Source organism: Megalopta genalis, chromosome 6, assembly GCF_051020955.1.
Source record: "Megalopta genalis isolate 19385.01 chromosome 6, iyMegGena1_principal, whole genome shotgun sequence".
Classification (NCBI taxonomy): Eukaryota; Metazoa; Arthropoda; class Insecta; order Hymenoptera; family Halictidae; genus Megalopta; species Megalopta genalis.
Window position 1 is genome coordinate 1,624,584 of NC_135018.1, and position 18,998 is coordinate 1,643,581.

Genomic DNA, 18,998 nt, shown 5'->3' on the forward strand with positions numbered 1-18,998 from the left:
GCTGAGCTGACCGGTGTCTCACGTTCGAAAACTTTTGGGCCAGTGGCTCTCTCGACACATATGTATAGTAGTAGTAAAATGATTGTTTCACTTGCTTTTCAGTCTATATATATATATAATATAATATAATTATATATATATATATTATAATTATAACAGAGTATATATACATATAATTACTGAAGTTTATATATATATAAACTTCAGTAATTATATACTATACTATATGTTTAATATAGTATGTTATTTTTATTATTATAAATATATAATTAATATAATTATATATATATTAATATATTATATAATAATAAATAATTATTTTTATTATTATAATTACATAATTACTATAGTATAGTAATTATATAATTATATACTATACTATACTATACTATCAGTAATTCAAAAGGTCTTCTCAGTAAACCATATATTGTTCCCTTTACCTCTTCCATGTGTCGACATTTGTTAATTATATGCGGTGTCGTTTCAGATTTTTAAAGCAACGAAGTATGTAACCACGAATTTACTACATACTAGGATATATAATACGTATATTTTTATGGGAAACTCTTTCAAAAATTATAATATTATATATTTTACTACGTGACTTGCGGTTTTATGCAATAGAGTACATTGTTATGAAATTCAGAAAAAACGCTTCGTCGAACGGATTGTGCAATAATATACTAAAAGCAGATTATTATCACTAATATAGATAACAATTTACTGGTAAAAAAAAATACTATAATCTAGAAATAGCTAATCTGACTTGTGTTTACCAATTCGATAAGCGAGACCATAAAAGTGTACAATCATTCATCCGCAAATCGAATAAAATGCTTCACCTTTCGATCTCATAAATCATTTTCCTCGATTATATTGGAACAAAGTGTGCTATAAGCTGCTACTAGATTAGTTATCGAACTTCGAACACCTGTGACTTCGCAAACACAAATCTTACAACGTTCTACAAGTGATCATTTTAAAAGGTTAGATATAAACTTTCACCCTTATATTTTAAATTTAATATTTTAAATTTCTATTATCTGGAAATACATATAGCTAATTACGACATATCAAAATTTCAGTAATATTTAAAGTGTTATTCCAAAAAGTGTCCGATTTCATAATCCTCGCCCACGTAATAACTTCTAGCCGTATATTTGTTAATAGATATTGTTGAGATTTCGCTATATGTACGTCTAAACTATTTGTTTAAACAAACATATTAAATTAATATCATACATACTTTGAAGTTCAAGCTCTGTAAATCTACCAGTATTTATTATTCTATAGAGTGGCGTTCTCACCTATACCGAAGTTCGTCTCTCTACCGTCGACGGCGCTGAAATAGAATTTCTTTAAATCTTGCAAGCTTACAACACAGAACCAGTAAGTATTCAGAACTATAACTGACCGTTACTATTTCACGCTTCTGTTGCAATATCAGGAGAATCGTCGTAAGTATGTTAATATTGTTCGTCGGTTTCGTACGTTTTTGATGTTCACATCATTTTTACTCTGAATTTTGTACTTTACATTCATTATACGTACGACAGTACGTACTTTTCCTTCGTATATTTCACCTCCTTGTTCGAGCCGGTTATTTGACATTGAGGAAGATCATTCTGGAAGTTAGAATGTACCGTACTAGATTTGTATTCCGTATGTTAAGTTCATAGATTTATTTACAAAAATTACGATAATTATTGGACAGAGGTCGTAAATATTTACCGCTGTGAAAGCTTTAATAGCAACAGAGCGCAATACGTATTACCATGTACTCAGCGAAGGAATGCAGCAAATGGTTCTCACAATGGCCGGTTATTACGACTAACCGCCGCAATGATTTAATGTTACTTTGAAGTAATATGTATTTTTATATGTATACCAGTAACTTCTAATGGTAGTAATGAATATGTAACATTATAACAAAAAATACAGTAATAAATTTTAGTTATATATATAGTCATTATACATAATTAGGATATCAGTCGCGGCAGTCATTACACGCGGAACCATGATGTATATATTTTTTTTTAGACATCTCGAAGTTGCTTTGTTCTGAAAGATTTTTATTTAAATATTAATCCGAAAATTACAATTGATATTAAAATAAAATTATGTATTTTAAAGGGGTCTGGATGAACTAATTTTTTTCTTTTCCGTTACAGAAAGATGCCAACTTATAAACTGACCTATTTCCCAGTATCAGCTTTAGGCGAACCAATTCGATTCCTGCTCAGTTATGGAGGTGCCGAATTTGAGGATTACCGCTTCGATAGAAAGGACTGGCCCAATCTAAAACCTGGTAACAATAAATTTTAACTCTTGTGTTTTATTTTTCTCGCTAATTGTTGTAGCACTGAATAGTTCAAGTATTTACTATTCTTCAATCGATATAAAATGTAATCGAACATGTTTATATCTATATCTGTAAGATATTCTGTTAGCGAATGTTTCAAGTTCTACGTCAGATACCAATCAAATATTATTCTTTGAAGCAGATAATACTGTATCTATAGATATAGTTGTCTGATGGTAACTTAAATTTTTTAATTCAACTTGTATATATGTAGAAATCATAATGTCTTTTAAATCAACAGTGCTGAAGTGTGTTAATCACGCTTAAAATTATATAAAAATAATGAATAATTTTATATTAAAATTTTTATTATATTTTTATGCTTTTAGAAATGCCATTTGGTCAAGTTCCTGTTCTTGAAATTGATGGCAAGAAAGTTGCCCAATCTGTAGCCATTTCTCGCTACTTGGCAAAGCAGTTTGGCCTTGCTGGAAAGAACGACTGGGAAGCTCTTGAAATTGATGTCATTGTTGATACTATTCATGATCTTCGTTCAAGTATGGATTATATGGATTATTATTAGCATATTGACTATAATTACTAGACATCGAATTTTATGTGTATATGACAAAAATGAGCAGATACCATACGAAAAAGGAAGAATCCAATTATATGAAAACATTGCTTTCAGTTTATTGAAACTATTAGAGAAAGACAGGAATTTCTAAGTTGCTCCTATTTCAAAATCTTAAATTGAATTAAAATGTTGGACAAAGAGCAGATAAGTTTATACGTCAATATTTTCATGACCAATAATTTTCTTTCAGAAATTGCGGCGTACGCGTACGAGGCCAATGAAACGGCAAAGGATGAGAAACTGAAAGTTGCCAAGGAACTGGTACCGTACTATTTGGAACGCTTGGACGCTGAAGTGAAGAAGAATGATGGCTACTTCGTCGGCGGTGCTTTGACTTGGGCCGACATTACGTTCGCTGGTCTTCTTGAATACTTGAACTTCATGATGAAGTCCGATATTATCGAGAACTATGAAAATTTGAAACAGCTAAACGAGAAGGTCCTCAATGTGCCATCAATTAAGAGCTGGATTGAGAAACGCCCACAATCTCAATGGAATGCGTAAATGCTACACAGGGTGTATCGAAAATACTCCATTTGAAATTTCCATAACTCCACATGTTGCTATATCTACAACATTTACTACAGCATATATTAACGTCTATCTATGTAAAATAACTACATAAAGATATTCAAAGATGTAGACTGTTAAAACTAAAGTATTATACTTTTGTATTCAAATAAATAATTTGTTTAATAAACTAGCCATTTTTCCCACTTAAATTAGTTCGACGTACGTCCGTATTTAACCTCTTCGTTGCTACCCAATATGTCCTGAATTTGTAATGAATTTGACAGTGAACATTCGTGTCAGATATGGAGCCATTTGCTTACGCATGTCGCATGGATTTGGCACCAACGCTTTGTCCAAGCCAAATTCAGGCCAGACTTTATAGTGCTAGCTCTTTTTAAAAGAGGGCAGGTCGGTTGTGCAATAAAAACGGATCTAGACGTTACCCCGAGAAAAAATCTAGGCAAAAACCGGATGTAGGAAGAAAACTTCTAAATTATATACTGAAAAGTGCTCTGCTTACTCCATATTTTAATATTTTAGGAAAGGAAAATGATAGGGAAGATAGAAACATTTTAATGGATAGTGTGATTCAGATCTAGTTTGAAGTATGTTCTTTTTTTAACTTTGTCAGGATTATTGTTCACGGTTATTTAGATTTGCAGCGTGGGATATGCACTAGAATTAATAAGAAATTGTATTGTCACTTTTTTAGAACTCGTCAACGGCCATATCACGTTGCAAAGAACCGATTCTCGTCCGATCATCGAAGTTAAACAGCGTTGAGCGTGGTCAGTACTTGGATGGGTGACCGCTTGGGAACACCACGTGCTGTTGGCACTTTTTTATTTTTATTCATTTCCTTCATATAAACGTCTGCAATGGATGATCGTACACTTTTACGGTTTCCCTTATCGAATTGGTAAGCACGAATCAGATTAGCCACTTGTAGATAGTATCAATTTCCAGTAAATTGTTTTCTACATTAGTGATAATGAACTGTTGTTGTTATTATAAAACTGCAGAATATGTTTGACGAAGCGTTTTACCGCGCATAAAACCGCAAGTCATCGTAGTGAAACATACAAAACCATAACTTTTAGAGGATCGTCAAGGTTTTCTTTTCTTCTCTGGCAATTTCTGCAGTACAGTGAATTCTGTCCAATTTTCTTTTCAGCTCGTAAACAAAAATGGACAATTTGGGAAGAGCAGATACAATTATTCGAGCCTTGCATTTCGTTTTTATAATTGTTGGCAATCGGCAACTATAAGAAAAATGAGTCGCGAGTCCATTTTTGCTTGCAAGCTGAAGAAAAATTGGGAAGAATTTATATATATGTATATATATATATATATATATATATATATATATATATCTCCCTTTCTTTTTTAGGTCTTTATCATAACCATATCCCCGTCTTCCCAGCTCGGAAACTTTGCCGCCACTATCACGGCGCCCTTCGCTTTTTTTCTTACCCATCTCGCCGCCTCAACTTCAGTCTTTATGCCAAGTTTGCGGTCCAATAATTCTTCCATTGTTTCTCTCTATCACAGTTTCCTTCACTGTCATCCCTCCTCCCTTAATTCTTATATTTTTTTCGTTCTTCTCTTCTTTCTCCTGCTTCTTCTGTTCTCTCCTTTGCTTCTAATGTTTCTAGGATATCGTCTTCGGCGTTGCCTTTAGTTTAAAGTTTCTTCAACCTATCTTCTATTTATTCCTTTTTCTTCTACCATCTTTCCACCCCCATTCTCCACCCTTCCGTTAGCTCTTTTATATGGTCGCGGGGGCTCGAGGCTTCCTTCCCGCATTTCCTTTGCTTGTCCTACCTTTATTCGTAATCTTATTGTCCGCTGTTTCATTAAAAAAATGTATTTCTTATCGATTAAAAGTTGATGAAAAATTTAATCTAACCGGTTTGTGATCGGCGACCTCGAGAACCGCGATGTAAAAGGTCCTGAATTGCGGTTCCCAAGGTCACCGATCACGAATCCAACATAGAATTAAATTTTCACCAATTTTTCGTCGATTAAATAACCTCGACATAAGCATCATTGAAAATGTTAGAAGGGTTTAAATAACATTTTTAACACGTTGAATGCCACGGGGGTCACCGGTGACCGGCACTTAACTTGGCGGTGACGCCATGGGGACTACCGGTGACCGGCGCGCCTAAATTGATAGAAATATATATAATTTAAAACAAATGTCAATATCTCAAATTTTGTATTATTACCATTGTCAATTCAAACGGTGACCCCTGTCGCAATTAATATGTCAAACATGCTTATACACTGTGACTTATCTATTGCAGATAATATTTCGACATTATATGTATCACATAAAAGAAAATTCATCGTGGCGCCGCGGACAATTTCTGTAAAACCGGCGTGGAAGTTAACGTGTTAATAATGTTTTTCAGTGTTCGTCCAACGTTCCGGTGGTTCCATCCACTGTGCGCCGTATCGTGCTGGAATTGACGTGGCGGGGATTGAATATGGCCCAGGATACAATTTATAACGGCCGACTGGGGACTGGTTTTACACAACACTCAGTTCTACTCCTTAGTAGAACGCGAGAAGTCGTTGTATCAGGTTGTACATCACAGCATCTCGCTAAAATAAACGTAAGTGTATTTATATTATAAAAAGCATTATCTTTAGAAATATTTTTAATCGAAGGAAACTATGTTCTTCGACGAAATTGTATTGTTTTGAAAAATTTACCGAGATTCGTTATCCTATTTCATCATAGTTTCACTGTATTCTTGATTAAATTATTCTGTCTCCATTAAATTTCCTTAATAAAATTATAAACCCGTGTTTAGTGATCACGTATTGTTCTACACAGAGAATATGCGTATTGAAAACCGTATAAATAAATATTATATATATAATAATATATAATATATATATATATATAATATATATAATATAATATATAATATTATATATATTATATTATTTACATGTTAATTCTTAATGTAATCACATTAATCAATTAATAAGTAATAATAAGTTAATAATAATAAGTCGATTACAGTAATTACATAATTATTACGTTTTACAAGTTCTTGAAATGCGGCACTAACATATCGTATAATTAGATCTTATACCAATTAGCCGGTTACAGTTTGCAAGGTCTTTTGTTATAGGATAAAAATTTGGAAGCAGGAACAAGGTCGGAATGTTCGTTCATCACTTTTCTATCTTGTAATCTTCTGTAACTAATTTCTACGATTAACTGAAGCATATGAGCCGTTTATTTTGAAAGTGACTTAAGTCACTTTACCGTACTGAAAAGTGGTGATTTTTTAATGTTTATACGAAATTATTTGTACTGAGATATATCAAAATATATATTGTATTATCAATAGATATATCAATATATATTGTATTATCAATAGATATATCAATATATATTTTATTATCAATAGATATATCAATATATATTGTATTATCAATAGATATATCAATATATATTGTATTATCAATAGATATATCAATATATATTGTATTATCAATAGATATATCAATACATATTGTATTATCAATAGATATATCAATATATATTTTATTATTAATAGATATATCAATATATATTGTATTATCAATAGATATATCAATATATATTGTATTATCAATAGATATATCAATATATATTGTATTATCAATAGATATATCAATACATATTGTATTATCAATAGATATATCAATATATATTTTATTATCAATAGATATATCAATATATATTGTATTATCAATAGATATATCAATATAAATTGTATTATCCATAGATATATCAATATATATTGTATTATCAATAGATATATCAATATATATTTTATTACCAGTAGATATATCAATACATACAGTATCCTGAGATAACAAATACAAGTAAACCTTCTCGAAAGGTAGCATCCATATTTTCAAACGTGTTAAAACGCAAACCCTTAAATATATCGACATAAAAACAAAGTGACTTATGCCACTTTCAAAATAAACGGCTCATATATCGAATTAATTTGTACACGATCTATTCTTGCAACAATTTCTCTTGGAGAGATATTCAGCCGTAGCGCTGTTAGGCTAACAATCACCTAGCGACGCACATAGATTAATACTAACGTCGGCGGGGTATTTTATATTCTGAAGGCATGCTTTTTTGCAAGGTTGTCTCAAACCTCTGTGACTACGTTTTACATTGGATCAGAACTAAAGTGTTCACCCGTTATTTAGACTTCTTCCTGGTGCGTCGTCGTGTTTGAAAGCAAACAACGGCGAATCAGTGACTAACGACTATGCCTCGTTCTACACGTATAGACAAAATTCAATGTAGTAGTAACGACAGTTTTTTCTCAATATCTCGGAAATTAAGGCCGACAGGCCCCAAATCGAAAGGGAAAAGTTCTTCAGAATATCGCTCTGTATAACTAATTTCAAGGCCACTGAAATCGGAGGCGGTGCAGGCTTTCGATAAGTTCGCCCATAGTGCGAATCGTATGAAAGTTTATAAGTAAAAGTTTATAAGTAAAGTAAAGTAAAGTTTTGTTTAAAAGTAAAGTAAAGTAAAGTAAAGTAAAGTAAAGTAAAGTAAAGTAAAGTAAAGTTTATAAGTAATCGTATGAAATTTGAAAACGTTCATTCGTTTACTTGGGTTGCGAATTCTCGTATGCACGTATCTTTCAGAATATTCCAAAGTGCAGCATTATTGACTGTCACATAACTGATTAACATGTTCCGTGCCACGTGTACCATCGATGGTACACGCTTGCATGTTTACTTAGTGAACTGAACAAATTGTTTACAAGAAATGTAGAACCGAAGAATCAATTTCCACCGCAAGAATGGGCGTTGATAAGTTTTTGTTACGTTGTTATGTGTACGAGAATTAATAATTGCACGTAATACCTCAAGTTTTAGTAAAATATCAAAGTGTGAAGATTCGAGTAAAAAAAGCTCGGCACGGAACGTGTTAAAGCCGCGTCAATCGCTTGGGCGGGCCGGTTCTTCTTCCCGTTGCACGCGCAACAGTAATTGCTGATACATGCTGATACGTACAATGTAATGCAAGTGAGCTGTTAGATCCCAGTGTTGCTAGATCTGCGATGACATTGGTAAAGGAACGTGTGAAACATTCGACGTTAAATCGTGCGAAATATGACTCATGTTGGAGATACGTCATTCTTTAGAATTGAAACATTTCTTTGCACAAGAAATTCTCCCTAATTGACGCTCAAAATGTACGCTAAAAAATGCAACAGCCTTGCAGCTACTCATGTAAAACCTTGCAGTTTTTATAGTTGTTGACAATTAGTAATATATAAATAATATATAATTAATATATAATATATAATATAATAATAATAATAAATAAAATATAATATAATAATATATAATAAATATTATATAATATATAATTAATATGTAATATAAAATTTATATTAATAATATATAAATAATAAATAAAATATATAATATACATAATATGATATATAATCTTCCCAAATTATTCATTTTCGTACACAATCTGAGCGTAAATTAGGGAGTTAACTGAATTAAGAATTAAGTGTATTAACAAAAGAATCTATGCGAAATGTCTCCGTTCAGTTGCAACGCTTAAATCTGCAACGATCGAATCGTAGAACGCGTTGAAAAATAGGAAAATATTCATACCAGACGCGTACATATAAAACTACGTTGCATTGTGTCAGATTGGAGACATCTGATTACGCGCCATTTAATTTTAGAACGATCGTTATTTTGCCGTCTTTATACATATATTGTACATTATCAAGGACGTCGCCAGTCGATGTACCTAGTCAGAGTTAACTTTTTGCTCAACAGAATTCGATGATCAGAGGTCTTATTTTAATTACGTACTACGTAATTGATAATACTACTTTATTAATACTACTTCATTAATACTACTTTATTAATACTATTAATTATTAATACTACTTACGTACTACGTAATATCGACTTCTTATCGTTGACTCATAGTGGACGGGTCACTAAACTGTTGCATTTGAATAACGAAGAATTCAGCGTTCTAGATATAAACGTTATCGCGAGTTTACACATGTACACGGTCAATTTTAATTTTTAATCAACGTTTCTGCCTCAGAAACATTTCATAATCTTAATTGAACTGTAATCGCTCCTTTAATTATGGCAATATCGGAACAGATTGGAACAGCTTCTAATCAAATTGTGCTCGAATGTAGATAATGCCTTCCTACAAGTTGACGTACTTCAACTTGACTAGCCTCGGCGAGCCGATAAGATTTCTGTTGCACCAAAGCGGCATCGAGTTTGAAGATAAGAGGGTTGAATTTGAAGAATGGCCGGAACTAAAAGCTCGTAAGTATAAATATACGTATATAAATGTACACATAGCATACGTTTAAATATAGTTTGGAAGCATAGAGAGTGCAGAGAAAAATACTGTGGCCATTTATTTCACTAATAAAAACAGCAAAAAAGGAAAATAAATTTATTTAACAAATAACGACAAATCTTTGCAGAGATGCCAATGGGCCAACTACCAGTTCTGGAAATCGACGACAAGGTTTTGTACCAGTCGAAGGCAATTTGCCGTTTCATCGCCAAGCAAAATAATCTCTACGGTGCCGACGAGTACGAAGCTTTCCAAATCGACGCCACTATCGACACCATAGACGATCTGAGACACGGTACTTGTTATAATGCGATCGCTGAACTGTTGAAAAAGTGTCCGCTAAATATAGTATTATCGGAGATTCTAGTGCTTAATATTTATTTTATTATTCCTTTCACAGCAGTCACGATATACCACTGGGAACAGGATCCAGGTTTCAAAGCGAAACTCAAAGAAGCCGCCTTGCAGAAACTTCCCGTGTATCTTGACAAGTTCAATGAACAGGTCAAGAAGAACGGCGGACATTTTGTCGGCGGAAAGGTAATTATTGCTTTTATTTAGTCAACTCTCGCCAAAGTTCCGCGGTTTTATTTACCCTTCTCACACCGAAGCAGACCATTTCGTGTCGTCAATTCGAGTCGAACTTCAGCGTCGACGTAGCAATAAATCACATAGGCAACCCGAAATTCGGCATTCTAGGGAGGATTTACTGTACACATAAATCCTCGGTAATTCTAGTGTCAATAATCATTTTAATTTAACCCCTTAACGCACAGTTTTTTTGAAAAGAACCGGCCAAAAAATGTCAATTTTTTAGTAGAGAATTTTGATATACTGCGCTTTTGTTCCATGGAAAAAGGCTATATTTTATTCTTGAATAAATAAGCGTTACAGCTTACAATCCCATGTAAATGATAAATATCAATAGAACGATTTTTTTTCGTTCCTTTCACATTGTTATTTTCAATTCTCGATTATATTCGAGTGTGGGAAAAATTATAGCAGCATAAAATACAACGCCGCTCGAATTAGCTCGAGTGTGCACAGTTTGGCCTGTTTAGCGCGCTCGAATTAACTCGAGCGTACAAGTTAATCTTCGTTTCCGTTTCAGTTAACCTGGCCAGACCTTCTGTGGACCGCGTACATGGACATCTTGTCCGTCATGTCGGAGACGGAATTGAACAAGAACCACCCCGAACTGAAAAAGTTGGTGGAGAAAGTGAAGGCGCTGCCCAACATCAAGTCTTACCTCGCCAAGCGACCGAAAACGCAATTCTGAAAATGAGAGACGGTCGGGGAGCTCTTTGGTGCTTGGATGATAGATAAGGAGTTTCCGCATAGCAAAAATCTATCGATGATCTTTTGTTTATTTTTTTTTCACAAGACAGTCGCACATTTTCTACATGATATGATAGCGATACAAATGTTACGCTAGATTTATTCGATTTGACGAACGAATAAAGAAAGTGGAGTTGCGCGTCGAAAGTACAAAAATAAATACATGTTCGCAAGAAACTGCCTCTATCATTCCTACGAAGTCTTCGATCATCGATCGATCGTCGCTCTTAGAATGTTTCACATGGTTAATGCTGTCTTCGCACGTGTGAAAACGATGGGAAGTATCCACGCGTTGACGCGCGTTTCTCAACTATTTTCGTTTGGTGCGAACGAATGCACGTATAAAGAGCGCGATTCTGCGAAACTTTTGATACACGTTCCTCTTGTTAACAATCGCTGATGTATATGGATCACATTCATGTTAATGTTTATATCTACCGTGAACTCTATACGGAACAAATACACGTTTGCGAATGTAACACGAACGAAACATTTATTTATACAAGCCCTTGTTACTTGCGACGGGCATTTTGTTTTCAACATTACGATTATAATTTAACCCTTAACGGACGACTTCTCGGTCGCCACGGCGTTTCGCGCGGCAGGACGAACGGCGAGTGAGAGGCGACATTCGGTGTTTATGTTAGATTTCATTATCTCCAACATTGTTTAACGTGCTGTTTTATGAGAAAGTCCCTGAAGTGGTGGCGCAAATTATTTTTCCGGGGACTGGAAATTTGTTTAATCAATTCGTACATTCTCTGCAAACACGTAAAAAGGCAGAGAAACGAACAGCCAGTTACACATTTGAACTTTCGCAAAATTTTGGTCAACAAATTGCGAGGAGATTTTCGTCAACCACGAGATAGATCTTCAAGTTCGACGGCCAACTCTGACGAAATTCGTCTAAACGGGAAACTGTATGTAATTGTTACTGGCACAAAGAAATGTTGCAAAGTTTGTTCCAGTCGAAACAAACCAGAGGGAAGACATGAGACGACCTATTTATGTGATACATGTCCAGATAAACCAAGAACGCATCTTGGTCAATGTTTTATAAACTATCGCACCGAACGAAACTACGAATCATAATTTTTGTAAAATTATATTCGTAAGAGTGTGAATATAGATAAACTAACGAAATATAACGTTTTGGTAAGATAATTCATATGTAAGATCACTTTATTGTACCATATAAGACACTCGACACATTTGCAAAAATCACCTCGTCCTGCTACCTGACTGCCGAAAAAGTCGTCGTCCGGTAAGGGTTAAGAAACACCTCGTGTAATATAAATAGATTCATCGTCGATGGACTGTGAAATCTACGACCTGAACAGATCGATCCTTTATCATTAACTTTTCACTTTATATCCATTTTTCTGATCGACGCAAACTAGATTAAATTCAGTTAAATTGGATTAGATCGAATTCGATTTAATGAATCGATAGAAAAGGGCAAATTATCCATAATTCTTCCATCGTTTCTCTCTATCACAGTTTCCTTCACTGTCATCTCTCCTCCCTTAATTCTTATATTTTTTTCGTTCATCTCTTCTTTCTCCTGCTTCTTCTGTTCTCTCCTTTGCTTCTAATGTTTCTAGGATATCGTCTTCGGCGTTGCCTTTAGTTTCAAGTTTCTTCAACCTATCTTCTATTTATTCCTTTTTCTTCTACCATCTTTCCACCCCCATTCTCCACCCTTCCGTTAGCTCTTTTATATGGTCGCGGAGGCTCCAGGCTTCCTTCCCGCATTTCCTTTGCTTGTCCTACCTTTATTCGTAATCTTATTGTCCGCTGTTTCATTAAAAAAATGTATTTCTTATCGATTAAAAGTCGATGAAAAATTTAATCTAACCGGTTTGTGATCGGCGACCTCGAGAACCGCGATGTAAAAGGTCCTGAATTGCGGTTCCCAAGGTCACCGATCACGAATCCAACATAGAATTAAATTTTCACCAATTTTTCGTCGATTAAATAACCTCGACATAAGCATCATTGAAAATGTTAGAAGGGTTTAAATAACATTTTTAACACGTTGAATGCCACGGGGGTCACCGGTGACCGCCACTTAACTTGGCGGTGACGCCATGGGGGCCACCGGTGACCGGCGCGCCTAAATTGATAGAAATATATATAATTTAAAGCAAATGTCAATATCTCAAATTTTGTATTATTACCATTGGCAATTCAAACGGTGACCCCTGTCACAATTAACATGTCAAACATGCTTATACACTGTGACTTATCTATTGCAGATAATATTTCGACATTATATGTATCACATAAAAGAAAATTCATCGTGGTGCCGCGGACAATTTCTGTAAAACCGGCGTGGAAGTTAACGTGTTAATAATGTTTTTCAGTGCTTGTCCAACGTTCCGGTAGTTCGATCCACTGTGCGCCGTATCGTGCTGGAATTGACGTGGCGGGGATTGAATGTGGCCCAGGATACAATTTATAACGGCCGACTGGGGACTGGTTTTACACAGCACTCAGTTCTACTCGTTAGTAGAACGCGAGAAGTCGTTGTGTCAGGTTGTACATCACAGCATCTCGCTAAAATAAACGTAAGTGTATTTATATTATAAAAAGCATTATCTTTAGAAATATTTTTAATCGAAGGAAACTATGTTCTTCGACGAAATTGTATTGTTTTGAAAAATTTACCGAGATTCGTTATCCTATTTCATCATAGTTTCACTGTATTTTTGATTAAATTATTCTGTCTCCATTAAATTTCCTTAAAAAAATTATAAACCCGTGTTTAGTGATCACGTATTGTTCTACACAGAGAATATGCGTATTGCAAACCGTATAAACAAATATTATATATATAATAATATATAATATATATATATATATATAATATATATAATATAATATATAATATTATATATATTATATTATTTAAATGTTAATTCTTAATGTAATCACATTAATCAATTAATAAGTAATAATAAGTTAATAATAATAAGTCGATTACAGTAATTACATAATTATTACGTTTTACAAGTTCTTGAAATGCGGCACTAACATATCGTATAATTAGATCTTATACCAATTAGCCGGTTACAGTTTGCAAGGTCTTTTGTTATAGGATAAAAATTCGGAAGCAGGAACAAGGTCGGAATGTTCGTTCATCACTTTTCTATCTTGTAATCTTCTGTAACTAATTTCTACGATTAACTGAAGCATATGAGCCGTTTATTTTGAAAGTGACTTAAGTCACTTTACCGTACTGAAAAGTGGTGATTTTTTAATGTTTATACGAAATTATTTGTACTGAGATATATCAAAATATATATTGTATTATCAATAGATATATCAATATATATTGTATTATCAATAGATATATCAATATATATTGTATTACCAATAGATATATCAATATATATTGTATTATCAATAGATATATCAATATAAATTGTATTATCCATAGATATATCAATATATATTGTATTATCAATAGATATATCAATATATATTTTATTACCAATAGATATATCAATACATACAGTATCCTGAGATAACAAATACAAGTAAACCTTCTCGAAAGGTAGCATCCATATTTTCAAACGTGTTAAAACGCAAACCTTTAAATATATCGACATAAAAACAAAGTGACTTATGCCACTTTCAAAATAAACGGCTCATATATCGAATTAATTTGTACACGATCTATTCTTGCAACAATTTCTCTTGAAGAGATATTCAGCCGTAGCGCTGTTAGGCTAACAACCACCTAGCGACGCACATAGATTAATACTAACATCGGCGGGGTATTTTATATTCTGAAGGCATGCTTTTTTGCAAGGTTGTCTCAAACCTCTGTGACTACGTTTTACATTGGATCAGAAGTAAAGTGTTCACCCGTTATTTAGACTTCTTCCTGGTGCGTCGTCGTGTTTGAAAGCAAACAACGGCGAATCAGTGACTGACGACTATGCCTCGTTCTACACGTATAGACAAAATTCAATGTAGTAGTAACGACAGTTTTTTCTCAATATCTCGGAAATTAAGGCCGACAGGCCCCAAATCGAAAGGGAAAAGTTGTTCAGAATATCGCTCTGTATAACTAATTTCAAGGCCACTGAAATCGGAGGCGGTGCAGGCTTTCGATAAGTTCGCCCATAGTGCGAATCGTATGAAAGTTTATAAGTAAAAGTTTATAAGTAAAGCAAAGTTAAGTTTTGTTTAAAAGTAAAGTAAAGTAAAGTAAAGTAAAGTAAAGTAAAGTTTAGTTTAAAAGTAAAGTAAAGTAAAGTAAAGTTTATAAGTAATCGTATGAAATTTGAAAACGTTCATTCGTTTACTTGGGTTGCGAATTCTCGTATGCACGTATCTTTCAGAATATTCCAGAGTGCAGCATTATTGACTGTTACATAACAGATTAAAGCCGCGTCAATCGCTTGGGCGGGCCGGTTCTTCTTCCCGTTGCACGCGCAACAGTAAATGCTGATACATGCTGATACGTACAATGTAATGCAAGTGAGCTGTTAGATCCCAGCGTTGCTAGATCTGCGATGACATTGGTAAAGGAACGTGTGAAACATTCGACGTTAAATCGTGCGAAATATGACTCATGTTGGAGATATGTCATTCTATAGAATTGAAACATTTCCTTTGCACAAGAAATTCTCCCTAATTGACGCTCAAATTGCACGCTCAAAAATGCAACAGCCTTGCAGCTACTCATGTAAAACCTTGCAGTTTTTATAGTTGTTGACAATTAGTAATATATAAATAATATATAATATATAATATATAATATAATATAATAAATAATATAATAATATATAATAAATATTATATAATATATAATTAATATATAATAAATATTATATAATATATAATTAATATATAATATAAAATTTATATTAATAATATATAAATAATAAATAAAATATATAATATACATAATATGATATATAATCTTCCCAAATTATTCATTTTCGTACACAATCTGAGCGTAAATTAGGGAGTTAACTGAATTAAGAATTAAGTGTATTAACAAAAGAATCTATGCGAAATGTCTCCGTTCAGTTGCAACGCTTAAATCTGCAACGATCGAACCGTAGAACGCGTTGAAAAATAGGTAAATATTCATACCAGACGCGTACATATAAAACTACGTTGCATTGTGTCAGATTGGAGACATCTGATTACGCGCCATTTAATTTTAGAACGATCGTTATTTTGCCGTCTTTATACATATATTGTACATTATCAAGGACGTCGCCAGTCGATGTATCTAGTCAGAGTTAACTTTTTGCTCAACAGAATTCGATGATCAGAGGTCTTATTTTAATTACGCACTACGTAATTGATAATACTACTTTATTAATACTACTAATTATTAATACTACTTTATTAATACTACTTTATTAATACTATTAATTATTAATACTACTTATGTACTACGTAATATCGACTTCTTATCGTTGACTCATAGTGGACGGGTCACTAAACTGTTGCATTTGAATAACGAAGAATTCAGCGTTCTAGATATAAACGTTATCGCGAGTTTACACATGTACACGGTCAATTTTAATTTTTAATCAACGTTTCTGCCTCAGAAACATTCCATAATCTTAATTGAACTGTAATCGCTCCTTTAATTATGGCAATATCGGAACAGATTGGAACAGCTTCTAATCAAATTGTGCTCGAATGTAGATAATGCCTTCCTACAAGTTGACGTACTTCAACTTGACTGGCCTCGGCGAGCCGATAAGATTTCTGTTGCACCAAAGCGGCATCGAGTTCGAAGATAAGAGGGTTGAATTTGAAGAATGGCCGGAACTAAAAGCTCGTAAGTATAAACATACAAATATAAATGTACATAGCATATATTTAAATATAGTTTGGAAGCATAGAGAGTGCAGAGAAAAATACTGTGGCCATTTATTTCACTAATAAAAACAGCAAAAAAGAAAAATAAATTTATTTAACAAATAACGACAAATCTTTGCAGAGATGCCAATGGGCCAACTACCAGTTCTGGAAATCGACGACAAGGTTTTGTACCAGTCGAAGGCAATTTGCCGTTTCATCGCCAAGCAAAATAATCTCTACGGTGCCGACGAGTACGAAGCTTTCCAAATCGACGCCACTGTCGACACCATAGACGATCTGAGACACGGTACTTGTTATAATACGATCGCTGAACTGTTGAAAAAGTGTCCCCTAAATATAGTATTACCGGAGATTCTAGTGCTTAATATTTATTTTATTATTCCTTTCATAGCATTCACGATATACCACTGGGAACAGGATTCAGGTTTCAAAGCGAAACTCAAAGAAGCCGCCTTCCAGAAACTTCCCGTGTATCTTGACAAGTTCAATGAACAGGTCAAGAAGAACGGCGGACATTTTGTCGGCGGAAAGGTAATTATTGCTTTTATTTAGTCAACTCTCGCCAAAGTTCCGCGGTTTTATTTACCTTTCTCACACCGAAACAGACCATTTCGTGTCGTCAATTCGAGTCGAACTTCAGCGTCGACGTAGCAATAAATCACATAGGCGCAGGACCAGCGCAGCGAATTTCGCAGCAACCAGAAATTCGGCATTCTAGGGAGGATTTACTGTACACATAAATCCTCGGTAATTCTAGTGTCAATAATAATTTTAATTTAACCCCTTAACGCACAGTTTTTTTGAAAAGAACCGACCAGAAAAAGTCAATTTTTTGGTGGAGAATTTTGATATACTGCGCTTTTGTTCCATGGAAAAAGGCTACATTTTATTCTTGAATAAATAAGCGTTATACATTTTACAATCCCATGTAAATGATAAATATCAATAGAACGATTTTTTTTCGTTCCTTTCACATTGTTATTTTCAATTCTCGATTATATTCGAGTGTGGGAAAAATTATAGCAGCATAAAATACAACGCCGCTCGAATTAGCTCGAGTGTGCACAGTTTGGCCTGTTTAGCGCGCTCGAATTAAGTCGAGCGTACAAGTTAATCTTCGTTTCCGTTTCAGTTAACCTGGCCAGACCTTCTGTGGACCGCGTACACGGACATCTTGTCCGTCATCTCGGAGACGGAATTGAACAAGAACCACCCCGAACTGAAAAAGTTGGTGGAGAAAGTGAAGGCGCTGCCCAACATCAAGTCTTACCTCGCCAAGCGACCGAAAACGCAATTCTGAAAATGAGAGATGGTCGGGGAGCTCTTTGGTGCTTGGATGATAGATAAGGAGTTTCCGCATAGCAAAAATCTATCGATGATCTTTTGTTTATTTTTTTTCACAAGACAGTCGCACATCTTCTACATGATATGATAGCGATACAAATGTTACGCTAGATTTATTCGATTTGACGAACGAATAAAGAAAGTGGAGTTGCGCGTCGAAAGTACAAAAATAAATACATGTTTGTAAGAAACTGCCTCTATCATCCCTACGAAGTCTTCGATCATCGATCGATCGTCGCTCTTAGAATGTTTCACATGGTTAATGCTGTCTTCGCACGTGTGAAAACGATGGGAAGTATCCACGCGTTGACGCGCGTTTCTCAACTATTTTCGTTTGGTGCGAACGAATGCACGTATAAAGAGCGCGATTCTGCGAAACTTTTGATACACGTTCCTCTTGTTAACAATCGCTGATGTATATGAATCACATTCATGTTAATGTTTATATCTACCGTGAACTCTATACGGAACAAATACACGTTTGCGAATGTAACACGAACGAAACATTTATTTATACAAGCCCTTGTTACTTGCGACGGGCATTTTGTTTTCAACATTACGATTATAATTTAACCCTTAACGGACGACTTCTCGGTCGCCACGGCGTTTCG

General features: G+C 34.2%; 2 protein-coding genes and 1 non-coding gene across 3 annotated transcripts; all 3 read left to right on the forward strand.

Moving 5' to 3' along the window:
* Nucleotides 1-836: 836 nt before the first annotated feature.
* LOC117225613 (uncharacterized) lies at nucleotides 837-11,663 on the forward strand. Its single transcript, XM_076522907.1, has 10 exons — nucleotides 837-986; nucleotides 1,294-1,457; nucleotides 2,172-2,308; nucleotides 2,692-2,859; nucleotides 3,130-3,440; nucleotides 5,852-6,073; nucleotides 9,674-9,809; nucleotides 9,974-10,141; nucleotides 10,247-10,386; nucleotides 10,958-11,663. The coding sequence occupies exons 3-10, from the start codon at nucleotides 2,176-2,178 to the stop codon at nucleotides 11,123-11,125; spliced, it is 1,446 nt and encodes a 481-aa protein (XP_076379022.1). The 5' UTR covers nucleotides 837-986; nucleotides 1,294-1,457; nucleotides 2,172-2,175; the 3' UTR covers nucleotides 11,126-11,663.
* On the forward strand, nucleotides 4,170-4,289 carry LOC143259790 (5S ribosomal RNA). The gene has a single exon (XR_013033792.1). It is a non-coding gene; the product is annotated as a 5S ribosomal RNA (ribosomal RNA).
* Nucleotides 11,664-13,594: 1,931 nt separating the features above from the next.
* LOC117225616 (glutathione S-transferase) lies at nucleotides 13,595-18,880 on the forward strand. Its single transcript, XM_076523121.1, has 5 exons — nucleotides 13,595-13,754; nucleotides 16,864-16,999; nucleotides 17,162-17,329; nucleotides 17,435-17,574; nucleotides 18,176-18,880. The coding sequence occupies exons 2-5, from the start codon at nucleotides 16,867-16,869 to the stop codon at nucleotides 18,341-18,343; spliced, it is 609 nt and encodes a 202-aa protein (XP_076379236.1). The 5' UTR covers nucleotides 13,595-13,754; nucleotides 16,864-16,866; the 3' UTR covers nucleotides 18,344-18,880.
* Nucleotides 18,881-18,998: the final 118 nt, after the last annotated feature.